Source organism: Martes martes (genome assembly GCF_963455335.1).
Source record: "Martes martes genome assembly, chromosome: 14".
NCBI classification, from domain to species: Eukaryota; Metazoa; Chordata; class Mammalia; order Carnivora; family Mustelidae; genus Martes; species Martes martes.
This window is the reverse complement of record NC_137902.1, coordinates 18,906,012-18,922,877: the sequence shown is the minus strand read 5'-3', so window position 1 is coordinate 18,922,877 and position 16,866 is coordinate 18,906,012. Positions and strand designations below refer to the sequence as shown.

Genomic DNA, 16,866 nt, shown 5'->3' with positions numbered 1-16,866 from the left:
GACAAATGTAAAAACTAAGAGCCGTGTAAAGTCAATGTTAAATGTTGTATCTCTTCCCTCCAGTTTCTCCCCAGCTCCAGAGGTAGTCGCAGTCATACCCACGGAGACTAGGTCACACCATACACAGAATGTTCTACAATTTGCTTTTTTAATTTAACAGTGGGACTCAGAGACCTCTTCACCTCAGTACACAGACAATGCTTTCTTCTTAACCATTGCAAATATTCCATCCAAAAAGATGTACCGTAAATTACTTATCCATTTCTCTACTGGTAAACATTTAGGATGTTTTCAATTTTTTCCCCGTGGCTAAAATGCTGTAATAGTTAAGCTTTTATGTTTATCATTTACCATGCAGTTATCATTTCTAGTGCTTACTTCATTCTTTAACTCCCTCAAAACACCTATGAGGTAGGTAATATTTTTATTCTTATTTTATAAGCTAGAAATCGGAGATGCAGGGTTACAAAGCTGATGACTAGCAAAGATTGGAGTCAGGATACAAATCCCAGTAGTTTGACTCATAGGACTGTGCTTCCTGTCTGCTCTGCTGCCTTCCAAACACATGTCACCTTGGTGTGCGTGCCAGGGTTTCTGCAGAACAGCGTCCTAGGCTGGGAGCGGGGGGGTGAGGGTTGTGGCGTTACGTATATTTCCATTTCACATTTTCATAATTGCTGCTAAATTGCACTGCAAAAAGATTATACCAGTTTTCAGTGCCAGAGCAGAACTTCTCATTCTCTGCTTCCTTACCAACATTGGACGTCATCAGTTTCGAATCTTTACCAACTTGTTAGGGAAATGGTATCTCATTCTGCTTTTTAAAAACAGCTCTAATGAAGTATAATTGATATTAATGAAGTTGCATGTTTAAAGTGTACGGTGGATCAGTTTTGACATATGTGTGCACCTGTGAGACTATTCCCACAGTGACCCAGTGAATGCATTCATCACCCCCCGAGTTTCCTGATGCTCCTTTGTAATTCCTCCCTCCCCACACCTCAGTCCCCAGGGAACCACTGATCTGCTTTCTGTCACTAAATATGAGTTTGAAACCAAAGGGAATCATACAGAATATACCGGTTTTGCCTGACTTCTTTCACTCAGCATAATTATTTTGAGCCCTTGATGGGCAGTTGGGTTGTTTCCAGCTTGGGGCTCTAACAGCTTGTACTTTTGTATTGCATGCGGTCTCTGATGAGCTTGGAGACCCATTATCTTACTGATCTTAGGGGCTGGGGATATGGTACCATTTTCCACATTTGACAGAAGAAACAAGTGCAGATACCTAGCCAAGATCACGTAGCAAGTCCAATCAGAGCTCAGGGTTTCTAATCTGAGACCACTCTGCCCTCCTGTTCCTCCAGTTCAGGAAGCACAATGTAGGAAAGGCAATTTTTGTGCAGCGGTTATGAGCACAGGCTATGGAATCTGATTCCCTAGGTTTAAATCTCAGCTGGCTAAGGGACAAAAGCCACCTCTTTAACCTCTTCTCCCTGATTTATTGACTTTCTTCGTCAATAGCGGAGGGTTGTAATAGAACCTTACCACGTACAGTTGGTTTGTGGAGGAAATGAATACTTGTGAGGTCTTAGTGTCTTCTAGCAGGAGGGTTCTATGTTGTTACTACTCATTCATGAAGTAGTCATTGAGCCCTCCTCTTCCTCTCACTGGGGCCACATGACCCTTATGCTCCAGAATCCATCACTCCTAAAGAGACTTCTAGGGAGGAAAGGAACAGCCTTCAGGCTTTGTCCCTCCAGAGAGCAGGGAAGTGAATGGGGAGTGCCAAGGATCCAGAGTAAAGGGAGGTGAAGTCCCAGTGCTCGGGGACTGGCGTGGACATGGGGTATGGGGAACGGAGAGAGGGCACAGCCCACAGGTTTCAGGCCAGTTCTGGGTGACCCCAGCCAGCCTGAGCCTGCCCAGGTCTGCGCTTCCAGAACCAAAGGGCATTGCCTGCAAAATGCAAGCTCCCCCTCCGCCCAGCGCAGGCTTTGCTAGGATGATGGACTTATAATCACCCGGCCCAGGAGCTATTATTAGAAAGCAAATACAGCTTTAATTGTCATGCTTAATAGAGTCTGAAAAATGGGAGGACTGAGTGGCTCCAGACGAGTCGGGGCAGTGACAGTTTTCTTGACGCTATAGCTTCACTTGTGGCCCTCACATTCCAGAGGCTTCCTGAGATGCTGTTGGCTGTGCGGTGCCCATGGCAACTCCCAGTTGCTGGGTGGGGGAAGGGGTTGCCAGGCACGTGGGGATCTTCCTCAGACTTCTCTCTCCTCGGTGCTTGTAACCACCTGGTACTGCCTGACAGCCGCTGGGCGCAGGCAGGGGCAGGGAAGCGTCGCTGCCCACCTTCGGAGCCAGGGTTCTCCAGGTGGCCTGGTTAGAGACCAAGAAGGCCTCTGTGGAGAAATGTTTAGCGTGCGGCAGGAAACGAATATTTTTTGAGCACCAGACAAAATGATAGGTGCTTCCCGTAACACCCTTTGTGGTGGTATTATTTCTATTTTACGGATGAGGAAGCTAAACTCAGAGAGTTTAACTAAGGTGCCCAAGGTCACCCAGTGTAAGTCAAAGAGCTAGATCTTTCGGACTCTACGTTCCATTTTCTCTCCACTCTACCATCACTTCCAAGCCTTTTTTTCTTTTTGGCAGTGGAAACCTTTGTTCCAGTCGCTGTGCTGCTGGGTTGGAAGGGCCCACAGCTGCCAGCTCAGCTCGGGCCCTGCTTTACGCTCTGGGGTGGCTTCTGAGGCAGTGGTGCCCCTTCTTGGGGACCCAGGACACGGGCTGGAAGGCCTCTTAGAAAACCTAGGGGATGCTGGAGGCCTTACCAGGGGGCCTGCAGTGAAACCCCAAGGTTTCTTTTCTGGGACCACCCCCCAACCCCTCCTACAGGGTCTGGGGCAGGATAGAGGGAGCAGCTCGGATCACAGGCCTGCGTCCGCTCCCTGTGGCCTCCCGGTGTGCTTCTCCTTTCCCAGTTTCCTTGATCTTGTCTTGTGTGGGCATCTGCGCCCTACAGAGCAGCAGCAGGAGACAGCTGTCCCGTGGAAACAGAGGACCGAGGCGGGCCTTGCTTACTGCTCCTTCGCCACCGGCTTGTGTGTACGGTGGAGGGGCGAGCCGGCCAGCCACCCACAGGCAGAGCAGGGGCCACGTTTCTGTCCTTTGCCATGGGGGTGGGAGGAAGGTGAGGAGGGGAAGGCCACGGCCTCTTTCTGGGCAGCAGGCCCAAAAGAGGCCCCCTCCCGTCTGGGGGCTGGTGTGGGCAGGGCAGCGAGCTACGTGGCAGTTAGAGAAAACTGGCTGGGGAGGCTGCCAAAACCAGGCCCCAAACCACAGAGGAGCAATCAGTCACAGCAGGCCTTGGGCAGGCCTCCTGGCTCCTGTCTCCCTCCAGGCCGGCCGCTGCACACTGATAAGTGGCTCTTTTGAAATGAAATGGAAAAAAAAGAAAAAAAAAGAAAGTTATAATTACAAGTCTAAGCAGTGGCTCTAGGACAGGGTCTCCTGTGTACTTAGCTCTGTCTCGCAGGAGGCAGCAGGAGGAGAGTGAAGGAGGCCCAGGCTTGGGGTCACATGCAGCGTCTCGATGGAGACCTGGCCTGTCTCCCTCTCTGCCAGAAGTGGCCCTTCCCCTGGTGGGTGGCTCCCCTGCCCGGTCCCCCGTCCATCTGCTGCAGCCAGTCCTTCGCCACCCCAGTCCCCCAGCAGGGCCACGGGCACTAAGCAGGTGGGCAGCGGCCCAGCCCAGCCTGTGTGCACGTGCCAGTCGCCTTGGCCAGAAAGCAGGATCCGGGCCTTCCGAGAGCCACCTGCCCCGGTCCTTTAGTTCCGTTAGGGGTCCTGCTTCTCACAGCCCTGATGTCTGCGTCTTCTGCTGACAGTTCGCCAAAGGGCGGTGAGGGAACCGAGGCCCCAGGGGAAATGGGTGTTCAGCTGACTCCCCTAGCTTTCCACAGGTTCTTCGAGTCTGGTCTGTGCCCTCTCAGACCTGGGCTCTTTCCACTCTGCTGACCGTGGCTTCAAGAGGAGAACAGTGACCCCCACACACCTTGGCAAAGGCTGGAGCAGCTGCCACGCCTTCAGAGATGAATCCTCTGGGCTGTGACGCCGTCACTTCTCTTGCTATGGGGCCACTGTTTCCTCTCCTCAAAATCAGAAGGCCTCCCAGAATCCTGTGACTTCTGTTTACCAAGTCATAAATAAAATGTGATTGCTAGGCGGTTTAGATGTAAAGACTGGAGGATGGGAAGATGTTTATGATATACAATTACATGGAAAAGGGAGGAGACAGAACCACACTTAGGATACGATGGAAAACTGCCCCCCTCCCAAAAGAAAGTCTGCATATAGATAGTGTGGAAGAAAGTGTTTGGATTGGAATGACTCTAAGTGGTTTTGCCTCACTTTGGTGTATTTTTAAAATTGTCTTTAATGAGTATAATTCTAAAATAAACAAAAATGACAGCATCCTTTCCGAGTCCTGGGCGTAACAGCTACAGAGAAAGGTACATCGTGGAGAAACGAGATCCTTCCTCCTCCTTTCCCTGGAAGCAGGCTGATGACAGGAGAGCCTGGGCCTCGTTCCCAGCAGCAGCTGCAGAGCGGAGCATGGTGGAGCCCTCCAGCAGCCCCGAGGGAGTACATCGCTTCCTAACCACCTGGGAATGGAGTCAGCCCTGTTCTCAGGCTGGTTTTGCAGATGAGGAAACCCGGCTGGGAGAAGCTCCACAACCAGCCAAGGTCAACAGCAAGCAAGGGACGGAGCTCATGGCTCCCATTTCCACCTGCTGGCTGGCAGGACCTCAGGGGTCTCACGTGGCCTTCCTAATTCTTGCCTGTCCGTCCCCATCCTCCTCCAGGGGTGGAGTTCGTGGTACCCAGGACTGGGTTTTACTGTAAGCTGTGTGGGCTGTTCTACACGAGTGAGGAGATGGCGAAGATAAGCCACTGTCGCAGTGCTATCCACTATAGGAACTTACAGGTAAGTGGAGCCTTCCTTGCCCAGCACCCGGGGGCTCCCTGATCGATGTCCTTCCACCACGTGGAGAACGGGTCTTTCTTCAGGCCTGTCTCCCCCAGGCTGCTCTACATGCTGGCAGCCTTCCGTGTGCTCGCAGGACATCTGTCTCCCCAGGAGTAGTTACAGCATTCTGTTGGGGTCGGGTCTGGGGGTATCTGCCTCTCCCCCCCTGGCCTGAGTAACTTGAGTTAGGGATCACCCGGCCCATGCTTGAGGCTGACCCCCTTTCATAAGACCTGGATGTTCTAGATGCCAACATTTCTCTGTGTTTCTGTTCCTGCAGGCAGTATCTTTGTTTGCTGCAATAAAGATCATTATTAGGTTCTATTTAAATATTCATCCATAGTGCGACTGTTTGTCAGAGGCAAACTATGTACTAGACACTGTTCTAGGCACTGGAGATAAAACAACAACAACACACACACACGCGCGCACACACACACACACACACACACACACACACGAGGAAAATCCCTCTCCTCTTGGAGCTCCCATCCTAGTGTAGGAGTTAAATGATAAAATAAGTAAGTTTTATGGTGTAGTAACAGGTGACATATAAAAAATAGTGTGTTTCATCCAGTCTCAGGTACCAGCAGTTATAAGACACACTGTCAGGTTTTGGATACCAATAGGGAAAAAAATTATTACAAAGTGAGAGTGAGACTCCATCAATTGTACAATGCATCTCGGTTTCAGAGATGTTAATGTGGGTGGGGCAGGGGCTGGTCTTAGAGTCAATGAAAGACAGTAATAAGTTCTGTAATATAGACATAACTAACTTGCAGCATGTCAGAACTTCTGGGGTGTTTAACTTAATGGGAAGCATGAGATATCAGGTACCCAGGAATAAGTATTCCAAGGCTCCTTCTGTTTTTCCTGCAAGGAGTCAGACTAGTTTTTGTAACACATAAGGCCTCACCCAGCACAGCCCCTCGTGGGGGCAGCATGCTCTAATTCCAGAGCAGTCATTACTGTCATGGTTAAATTGTTCAAGTGGCTGATCCAGCATTTTTCAACCAGAGATGTGAGAGAGAATCACCTGGACAGTGTTTTGAAAGTCTATTTATATACTAAGTTAGATATTCAGTAGAAGGAAGGTGTGGAGGTAATCCAGGAATAGATAATTTGAGAAAGTTCTCCATATGATTCGAATGCGCATCCCTAGTTAAGAAACTCAAATAGGGCCCAACTCTTGTTTTATAGTTGAGGAAACTGAGGCCCGGAGAAGCTATGTGATTTGTCCAGGGCCATGCAGGTGGTGAGTTCCTAGATCCAGGAACAGACTGCCTGATTCTTAATCACTTCCTTTTTTTTTTTTACCCTATTAAGCTGATCTTGCAAACCAAGACCCATAATGCATAGCCTGTATCACCATCTGCAGGGGATTGTCATTGGCTACGCCCAGGGTCATGTCACTTAAGCCTCTTGATTTCTTTCTGGGGAGCAGCTGCTCTGTGAACGAGGAAGCTATGGGGTCTGGGGCCCAAGTCCTGGCCTCTCCTGGGGGAGCACAGGGAAGGCCTGACTTGACCAGACCAAGGATTCAGACTGGGCTCTACAGAGCCAGCGGAGGGTGGCCGTCTGTCCTGAGGACAACATCATCCCCCACCCCAACAAGATAAAACCTACAGAATGGCAGGGCTGGGAGGGGTCTTGGAGATCCTGGAGTCCTGATTTCCCCCAACGATGGTCCTCATACCAGCTGGCATCTTTTATCAATACCGCGTCCTGGACCCGTCCTCCCCTGCTTATTCATTCTCTCCAGGGCTGGGCCTGAAAAGCCTCATTTTAAAAAATCTCTCCAGCAGGTTCTGATACCTCAGTGTGAGAGCTTTTGATCTCCAGCAGCATTCTCAGCTGGACTGTGTCATCCTCAAGGAAGTTCACAACTCAAGGTCACTCAGGAATTTAGGATGAGTCTGGACTTGGCCAGGGCCTCTGATTCTAAATCCTGTATTTTTTTTTTTTCCTCCAGGACAGTAGACCACACTGTGTTCTGGGCCTGTGGGCTAAACCCCTAGGCAGACTCCCCTCCCCAGAGCAGGCCAGAGCCATTTCTGTGATCCCCAGGCACGTCAGGGCCAGGCATAGGCCAAGCCTTAAAGGCCCACCAACTGCAGTTCAAGGTTCTCTTGCGCACCTGTTGGGGAGCTGGGAGCCTGTACCGCCGGCTTCACAGATAAGGTTTCCGTCAGTGGCCTTGACAGAATGTCTCTTGTCCACACAGCCTCGCCCACCCCACACTACCCCACGTTACATGTGTAGAAAGTGAAGAATTCAGACCCAAGCAGCAGGGGCTGGCTCACACCTAAGTCAAGCAACTTGTAAACTTAGCACTACCAGCAGACCTTGAGGTGGGGGTGAGGGGTTGCTCTCTGAGGCGGGGAGCAGGTGGAAAGAGCCTCCCTTCTCTCTGTGCAGCCTCTGCTGGGCCCCCGCTGCCGGTCATAGCCCCAAGAGGACTCATCCAGAGTGACCCGGAACAACGGGGGGAGGCAGATAGTTCAGATGGAAAACTGGATGCCTCCCTGGGCTCCAGGTCCAGCGGGGAGTGAGCCCACATTCCCCTTCCTGGGATGAGGTGGGGGACGAGCCAGGCCCTCCGTTAGCAGCCTGGCCCGCAGGGACCCACGGTCGGTCTACCGCTCTCCACATAGGGCTCACCCACCTCTCAGAGCCAACCAGTTTCTTCTAAAGAGAGAAGTTATCTGACAGGCATCACCTCATCTGACCCTCAAAATCACCCTGGGGGGAGGAAGGCACCATTTCTCCCATTTACCAGATTAGGAGTCAGAGGCGGAGAGACCAGTGACTTTCCCGGAGTCAGATGGCCGATGCCACTCGTGACACAGGGCAAGGTCCCGGAGGGTTTATTTTGAGCCAGGCGCTGTGCTGAGTGCATCCGGTACCTCGCTGGACTTCACAGCCACCTTACGGGGCTGGTTCCTGTTGGTAGCCACATCCACACATGTCAGACGTCCTGGGTGACTCGCCTGCTAAAACCTAGGATTTGAGCCCAGGTGCTCTGGCCACAGAGCCCACACTCGTGACCACTTGCACTCTGACTTCTGTTCTGGTGCTCTCTGCGCTGCCCCCTGCTGCCTGGACCATCAGAGGTGCCCACGCAGCCCCAGACCTTTCCTAGTTGTATCTCACTGCGCAGAATCTAGAATCCCAGGGGCGGCCTGCCCTGTGGCGGGGGGCCGGTGCTGGTAGCAGCCAGTGCTCGGGGGCGGTGTGAGGCAGCCCCCAGCGACAGAACAGGAGTCCAGTGACAGACCTGCGGGCACTCAGCGTGCTGGCCACCCGCCAGGAGGCAGGTGGTTACAAGAGGCTGCAGGCCCTCTTTTGCAGTCCTCGCAGGACGGTGCTGTGCTCCTGCCATAGGTCGGCCAGTCCGGCTGGCCTCGGTCCCCCTGGCTGTCACACGCAGACATGCCCCTGGGCTCTGAGGCTCTTCTGGAAAACAAGTGGCATCGGTTGTTGTGAGAATTCAGTGAGTTTCTATAAGAAAGGATCTTTCTTTAGGATCTGTGTTTTCTGTGTTTTCCACGAGAGCCCTGTGTTACTTGTAAACTAACGTAGAGAGAGGAGGGAGCTTCGTATGGTCCTGCAGCCACAGAAGGATAGGGGAGGGCTGGGAGGGGGGGCGTCCCACCCCCTGGGAGAATGATGGGAGAAGGGGCCCAGGTACATCCCTTTCTCTCCTATTTCTCCTCTCTTCTCCAGCCAGGTCACTGCTGACCCTGTCTCTTCCCTTTGTCCCTCTCTCCCTACCGCAGAAGTACTTGTCGCAGCTGGCCGAGGAGGGCTTGAAGGAGACGGAGGGGGCCGGCAGCCCCGGGCCTGAGGAGGGCGGAATCGTGCCGCAGTTCGAGAGGAAGAAGCTTTGACGCTTCTGGAAGCCCGGAGAGGAGGGCCTCCTGAGGTGGGGCCTTCCTGACCTCAGGGACAGAAGCCAAAGCCAGAGAGGAAGGAAAACCAGGCAGGCCATGTTGCCTCGGCCTGTTCTCGCCGAGTCGTGAAAACGCCCTTGCAGTGTCTCCCCAGAGAAGCCGTCACCTGATGTGTCCAGCGACGGAGGGTCACCCCCCTCTCTCCCCTCCTGTTAATCCTTGTTTCCTTCAATTTGCTTCTCTCTCCCCGCCCCACCTTCTGTGCCAAGGGTCATTTATTTCTCATAAAATCCAACTTCTCAGGGATTTCACAGTGTTCAAATTCTTGATGGGACAGGACAGGTCAGGCCAGCCCGATCAACCAAGGACGAGATCTCACAGAAACTCCTGGGTCAAGAGCCACTCCAGGGGTCTGGAGCATTGTCGGTGCCTGGTGTCCCGAGCCCGGGGGGAACTGTCGGGTCCGGCAGGCCTAGAAAGGGGGCACCCTAGACCAGCACCTGGCAGAAGCTGGGAGTTCCTCCAGCAGGACCATCTTTTTGAAAAGCCCCCATTTCTAATAACTCTCTCATCCTCTCAGTTACTCCAGAAGTCCCCCAGGTTCATGCCTTAACAAAAAGTAATGAATTTCACAGAGGAGGAAAAGAGCTCTTCATTTTTGGAGCTCTGTTAAGGGAGCTCCCTCACCCCTCAAACTTCTTTCCATCCTCAGGATTTCAGGAGGTGCCAAGCTTCGTTCTGCTGTGGACAATTCATTTGGTATAGATTCACCTCAATTAAGAATGAGAACGGTAGTGTCTTCTCCCTTCAGCCAAAACAATACGGGCCTGGGTCGGGTGTTGGCCTCCCAGCCCCGTGTGGCACTGGCACAAGAGACACTAAGCCAGGGAAATGGCGTCTGTCCTTGACTCGCTCTTGGTGCCTGCGTCCCGGGATCCAGCAGCCTCTCGGTGGGATGGTTTTGAAAATGGTCTCTCGGTGGAGAAAGACACAAGGAAAGAGCAAGGCTACAGGATTAACGGGAATTGGTAGGAGGACAGGAGGTCAAGGGCATTTCAGGGGACCCCTGTGTGCACACTTTTGGAGGTTAAATGTCCCGAAGAAAAGACCTACTTCCTACAGGGTTCTCTGATACCGGAGGTTAGTGCCTTCAGGCCCCAGACTACAGAGTCTGAGGTTCCATGGGGAGCGTTTAGGACAGAGGTGCTGGGGGGAAGTGAGGCTTCGCCACAGCCCCAAGGAAGACTTCGAGAAGGTCAGAGGGGAGCCTTGTGCTGTTTCCACAAGCTTGAACGACTTCCCCTGCTCAGCCCTTGGAAGACGGTTCCTATGTTTCTACTCCTCTAACAGCACATAGACTAGGAAAGGATTGTTTGTTTTATATTATTTTTTGCATTTTTTATAGTAGGTAAGATTTTTTTTATGGTACATAGGTAGACTGCACATTCTGTCCTCTGCACTAATGGCCGAAGAGTAGAGAACTTATCTGAGTTCAACACTGACATTTTATCAGTGAATCTGAAGCACAGAGAAGGAAGAAATGGAGGACATAAAATGAATCCTGTGTAAACCTCGGGGCACATGGTTACTGGTGAGAGAGTTGCGGGGAACCTGTGAAAGAGAGCAGAGAAGGCCAGCACCAGAGGCCAACCAGGCAGCCTGGGCGCGCGCGCTGTCAGGGGCTGGAGGAAGCGGAAAGCCTGCCCTTGGCGTGAGGCCATCTAGGGGCCTCGGAAAGGTTGGCGTCTCCAAGAAAACCTCTGGCCCTTGTTGTCATTCTTCCCCCTCAGGGGGTGTCCAGGGCCAGCTCTCTGGGAACCTTGCTGGGAGGAGTCTACCACCTCCACCAGAGGCTGGAAATGAGCATTTCCAGAGAGGCTGGCAGTCTTTTCTCCCAGCAAAGTGAAAGTCGACCCACCAGCTCATCCCTCCTCCTCCTCCCGCCCAGCACCGTTTCCATGGAAGTCGGGATGGCTGTTCAAACAGCCTCATTCCCAAGTAATGCGATGGCTCCCCTGCTGATAGACTGGCCTTCTCCATATTGGAAAGCTGGCAAGAGCCGCAGGGAGGGATCGAGGAGAGGCTCTCTGCGTTCAGTCAGAACCTTCACTTTAAAAACCATCTAAAATTCTGTATTTGTGTATATATTTGTATTTATTTCTATTTATTTTTATACAGTTCCATTGGCATGGTCCTTCATCCACTTTGTAATTTGCACTTTTTATTCCTACATGTGTCATACACAATGCAATATTACAGGCAACCAGGAAAATACTGATTTATTTTTTAAAGCTTTTCCTCAGTGTTTGTCAACCATTTCAAAGTGTCTCCCCAAAAAGCTTATGTAAGAGCATCTGCTACCTTGAGTAACAGATTCATTTGTACCCTGGGTTAAGGTAACAAAAGGCCTAGGTAATTTTCTCTTCATCATAAAACACCCAAAATAAAGTATATCCAGGCTGTATTCCCAAATAATTCAATAGATTTGATGTTGGTGTGAGCATAGCCATCACTATCCCTTCCTTGGACAGTCGGAAGCTGTGATCTGTTAGACTGTCCTTGAACTGGACCAGAGTTTGCTTTTTGAGCTTATGAGAAAAAGAAAAATACTAGTTAATTTAAGTTTGAACTTGTAAAGTATTAGAATTTGTTGAGTGTCTTATCAATCGTCATCACTTTTCCTGATCTGTATAATTGACCGCAAGTGTTTGTTTTTACAAAAGGAAAAAAAAAAGAGAATTTTTAATAAAGAGAATTTGAAAGCTTATGAGTGGCTGTCTGTCATGCAGGGAGCCCTTGGCATTTGTCTTGGGGAAGCTCACTGAGCACAGAAGTTGGGATCTGGCCTCTCTCTGACTCTAGAATGTCTCTAAAGGGTTGAACAGAGAAGACACAGCAGCTTCTGTCTAAAACTCTGGGAATCAGAGATGCTGAGGGGTGAGCCTCCAGAAGGGTGAGTCGGCGAAAGTGGAGAGCTGCTGGAATCAGATAGAAAAGTGTCTACACCTGCAGCCCACTGCCCTGAGTCTTCTCCCAGGCTGAACCCCATTGTCCTGCACCAGGTCAGGTCGCATCATTTCTGGACGTTCTATCTGCGGTGAGGTGGTTGATACCTAGCCCCGGCTCTTCTTAGCCCAGTGACTTCCTGAGTCCCGAGTCCTCAGGCGTCTGGGGGGATCATGGTGTACGTACATCACCTCTGAGTTGTTTCAGGTTTAGTATAATTGCTGGTACTGAACCTTGTTTTCTTTCAGAATCCTAAGCCCTTTCTCAACCATTTCTTCTAGCAAAACAAGGCCAGTCTCCTGAGCCCAGTTGGCCAGTCCTTTGAATGGCCTGGAAGCTTTCATGGGCCCTTCCCTCCTGTTGGCAGTGCTCCTGAGTCAACGGGGAGGGGCTGGGCAGTCTGGCCCCAGAGGGCAAAGTGAGTGGGGCCGCCTGTAATTAGCAGAAGCAGATTGTAGAGCTGAGGAAAGTTCCTGTCGAGCCTGTTGCTGCTGCCCTGCCGCGCCCTCAGCCTATTGTGGCCATCCTGGAGCTGAGCTCAGGCCTCCAGTTCCCACCAGGAGGGGTGGAGAAGCATCCTTCCCTGCAAGTGCTGGCTGGGCCCCAGCTGGCCAGAGTAGTGAATGGGCCTGGAGCTCGTCCTCCATGCCAAGTTCAGGATCCAGGATGCATGACCGCGTCCCAGGACCCACATGCCCCTGCACATGGCATCACTCTGGGGGGCACCGTGCACTTCGTATTCTGTCCGATGGCACTCCCCGGAGCCGTGCAGTGGGGGTGTCCTGCCAGGGGACCTCCTGAATTGCAGTCCCCCTGCCCTTGCCTGGGTGTTCCCATTTTCTCTCCGATATTCTTAAAGGCCCTAGAATCTGGTTCAGAGCGTCTACCAAGCCAGAGCCCTGACATTCAGACCCATTCTCTGTGCTCACTCCTCCTCCCCTGGATTGGAGGCAGACGGCCCCTGGTTCCACTCTGCCATGGCCTGGACATTGATACTGCTTCTCACCGTCCCCGACTAGGCCAGGCCAGTTGGACACTAACCTTGGTCCCCATCAGAACAGCAATAGTGACCGTTGACTGTCCAGCAAGGCAGGGATGGGACATCTGGACTCACCCCCACAGCCCTCCATTCTCCTTTCCCACTCTAAAAGGATCCTGTCCCAACTGGATTTCCAAGCATGGCCAAGTGGAATGGACCCAGGGACCCTCAAGTCCTGGCCTTTCCTCTGCAGGTGAGAAAACTGAGGTCCAAGAAAGGAGAAGTGACTTGTCCAAGGCAATACAGCTTATTGGTGTCAGATCAAGACTAGAACCCAGATCTCCTGGGTGGTCCTGCCAGGGACACCCAGGGATACAGGCTGTTTCAGTTAGATGACTTCGTGAATTTTCCAGGCCTATCCCTAGCTGAACTTGAATCCTCAGTGAAGACTCAAGACAAATCACTGTTTTTGCTTTTTTTTGTTTGTTTGCTTTTTTTAATGTTTTCTGTGTATCCAAATCACCTGGGGAACTTAGAAATACAGATTCCCGGCCCCTGCCTGGAGATTCTATCTCTCCAGGTCATAGGGAGCACGTAGGCACTTGCATTTTAGCGAGCCTGTGGGTGATTCAGGGCAGGTGGAGTCCTGGGCTCACACTTTGATGAACGCTTCCCTAGAAGTCAGCCGGGGACTTCCCCAGCAGCTCCCGGAATAGAAGGGGCATTTATTTTGCTGGGGGAAGGGCAAGTGAGAGTGAATGGAGACCATTCAAGGTAGAAGAGACTCTAGCGGGAAAGAGGCTTGAAGGAGGACCCTCACGGCCATGGCAGATGGAGATGGTGGCAGATGGAGATGGTGGCAGCTGGTGGTGGCAAGGGTGCTCATCAGACTGGGCTTGGGGCACGTGTCAGGATTTTTTTCAGTTGGATTCATACTGACGGTGCTCAGGCAAAAGTCCGTTTTCCAATGGTCTCTTTATCCTTCCTAATGGCTGAGAACACTGGTTATTCAGAAGACTCCCTGCGATCTGCTGATAGCCCTGGCCTGTGCAAAGTCAGGAGGCCCTTTGGGGAACAGGAGTCCCACAGAACAGGGGCACCCCCCCCCCAGGGCCATGTCCGTACCAGTGAAGAACCCTGAGGTTTGTGCACTCCTTCTCCTACCCTGTGAGCCACCACCAATACCAATATACCCCCCAGTGACTGCTGGGGAGTCTGTATGCCACACTCAGCGTGTACTCTGTGGGGACATTGTCTCTTGGCCTTGTCACTGTTATTCTCCCATTTAGCAGATGGAGAAAATGAAGCTTGGGGTCCCACAGAGGTTTGCCTTGGGGGGGGCAGGGATGAGGAAATGGTAGAGTTGGGATTCAAACCTGGGTCCGTGTGACTCTCAAATCATGCTTTTAACCACTGTTCTCCACTGGCTGTCTCAGTACAGGGGGACTTCTGTTCCTACATCTCCCTAAAGCCTCTAGACCAGGGCCACAAGGCACAGCAGGGGAGGGATGATGATTGGAGAGCCCAATTTAGCAGTTCTCCGGTCTTATGACTGACACCTGGACTGCTAAGTGTCTGAAACTGATCTCCTCAACACCTGCCCTCCCTAGAAAGTCACTGAAGGCCGGCCCCTAACCACCTCACTGCAGAAAAAGGGGCAGGAAGTTCCCAGGCTCGGAAGAAGCAGTTTCTTCCTATCCCCAGGCTTCAGAGTTTGCCAGGTGAGCTGGATCTCGGGGTGTGAGTGCTGGCACAGCCCAGGGGTGGGGACTGCTCCAGTTCCCCCTGCTTCAGGGAGGGAGGAAAGCGTCCTTGTTCTCTGTTTTCGGGTAATTTGGGGTACAAGGGTGTGATCGAAAGGGGATTTCCCACAGCCCCAGAATGCTGGTCAGACTTTGCACTTTCAACCTCTCCTTCCTGAGTGAAACTTCATTGTTTATTTACCTACCACCTCCTTCCAACAAGGAGTTGAGAGGATTTGCAACACAGGCCACAGGTGACCAGAGTAAACCAACAGAAAAAGAAATGGTGTTTTAAGTTTGTCTCTTTTTTTAGTAATCTCTACACACAATGTGGGGCTCGAATGCACAACCCCGAGATCAAGAGCCGGATGCTCTTCCGACTGAGCCAGCCAGGCACCCCTAAACCAGTTTTAAGTGAGGACTGAGACAAGTCGAAGGCAGCAAGGGTGTGAGCAGTGAGGGCTGACGGAGTGGTGGTGGGTATGCGTGAGACTTGGGAGCCTCCTGGGAGCCAAGGCGAAAGGAGGAAGTAGGGTCCATTACTTGGCTTTCTCTTTATTAGCAGAGAAAAAGTGTTGCAGTTTATCTGGGGAAATTGTTCGACTCAACTCTCTATTCTAGAATTCTCCTGTAGGACCGCCCATGATGTGGGCAGAGGCACTGAGAGGCTTGGAGAAAGTCCTTAGGTAGCTGGAGAACAGGGCTGTGGATGATTTCGGGTCTGTGTGAAGTTGTCCTTGATGTCGGGGTGACACTCCCAGTGTCCAAAGATGTAATCTTTGCGCATGCCTGCCTAGCCCATAGGCCAGTGTGCTGGCTTAAATTTGCGGATTGGATTTGTTTTGTTTTGTTTCAAACTTCTTCTGAAGTTTGAAGCTGAGCTTCTACGAACGGAGTCCATAAAGCAGGGAGGAGGCTGCTGTCCTCCCTGCCACTGACCAGCCTGCACAGCCACCTGACGACAGAGCCCTCTGGATGGGGATCCTGTCGGTCTGGGTTCTGGGACATTTGTTCTTTGGGGTTCACCCACAGGTTGACAGGGCCAGGAGGAAACCCAGCTGGACTGGGAAGCTCTGACCCCCTCAGTCTGAGTCTGGGGCCACCTCAAACCTGTCCGATAAGGACCAGCCTTGAGGAGGATGGGCAGAGAGGGCACCTCCTGTTTGTCTGCAAGGCAAGAAGGGAGAGAATTTTCCAGTTCAGAGGCAGGTCCCTGGGGCTGGGAATCTGAACTCTGATTCCCTGCAGAGCTGGGTGAATTCACTCAGACTTGGGCAAATGGTGACCTCCGGCCACTTGCATCTGCCCCTGGGCACATTTGACGTGTGTCTGGTGCTTGCCTGAGGTAGTTGGAGCCAAAGTGAGACCTGGGAGGGATAGGGGACACAGCTCACTCTCCGTCGCCAGAGGTGGCGGTCCCTCTGTCCCAGTGCTTCCCAAAGCCCAGTGCTACAAGCCACAAGACTGTCTGGAGATGGGGTTCTGTTCCCACCCCCCACCCCTGGCTGGGGCTGCACTTGAGGGAAACCTTCCTCACCTGCCTTCCTGGACTCTGCCGGCACGTGGCAATGACAGCCTCCTCTCTGGCCACTCTCCCCCGCACAGCTGCCCTCCGTGGTCTGGCCCTGCTCCCTGGCTCATTATCCCCACACAGGCCCTTCTCAGCTCCGCCATTCTGCACGTGGTCTTCCCACAGGCTGGAATGCCCTTTCCCCCTCTCTCTACTTGCAAACTAGGACTTCCTTGCACATCCTAGGGACCTGTTACTTCCTTTGTGCCATCTTTTTTGACCCTCCTCAACTTCCTGGCAGGTGTTCCTGCTCCCCCACCGTGTCTCAGGACACAGCCCCCCACACCCCACACATGCACAACCTGCACAACTGCCTCTCTTTGACAGCCCTTGGCAGGCTGCCTTGTGATCCCTTTGTAGGTTTGTCTCTACATTAGCCATTGCATCTACAAGGGCAGGCAAGGGGTCCTGCTGCCTCTGAGCCCACCACCACCACAGAATAGCTACCACAGACTCTCAGTGGAAGGACAAAGCAGCCTCCTTGCCCATCCCTGGCATGGGCTGGAGCAACGCAGGCCTGAGGCCCCAGTCTCTGCCCCATCACCGCTGGCTGTCGGAGCAGGGCGTGTCCTTTGAATGGTGCCAGGGAGCCCTTGCCTGTTGGTACCCCCCTCTGCCCACCAACCCAGGGACTG

General features: G+C 52.3%; 1 protein-coding gene across 1 annotated transcript in view; it reads left to right on the top strand.

Annotated features, from left to right (window-relative positions):
• RBM20 (RNA binding motif protein 20) overlaps nucleotides 1–11,700 on the top strand; it is a 51,163-nt gene extending 39,463 nt beyond the window's left edge. The window contains exons 12-13 of the mRNA XM_080822764.1: nucleotides 4,878–4,999; nucleotides 8,821–11,700. Of these exons, the coding sequence (XP_080678890.1) occupies nucleotides 4,878–4,999; nucleotides 8,821–8,931 (233 nt within the window). The 3' untranslated portion in view covers nucleotides 8,932–11,700. The remainder of the gene's footprint in view (nucleotides 1–4,877; nucleotides 5,000–8,820) is intronic.
• The last annotated feature ends 5,166 nt before the right edge of the window (nucleotides 11,701–16,866 follow it).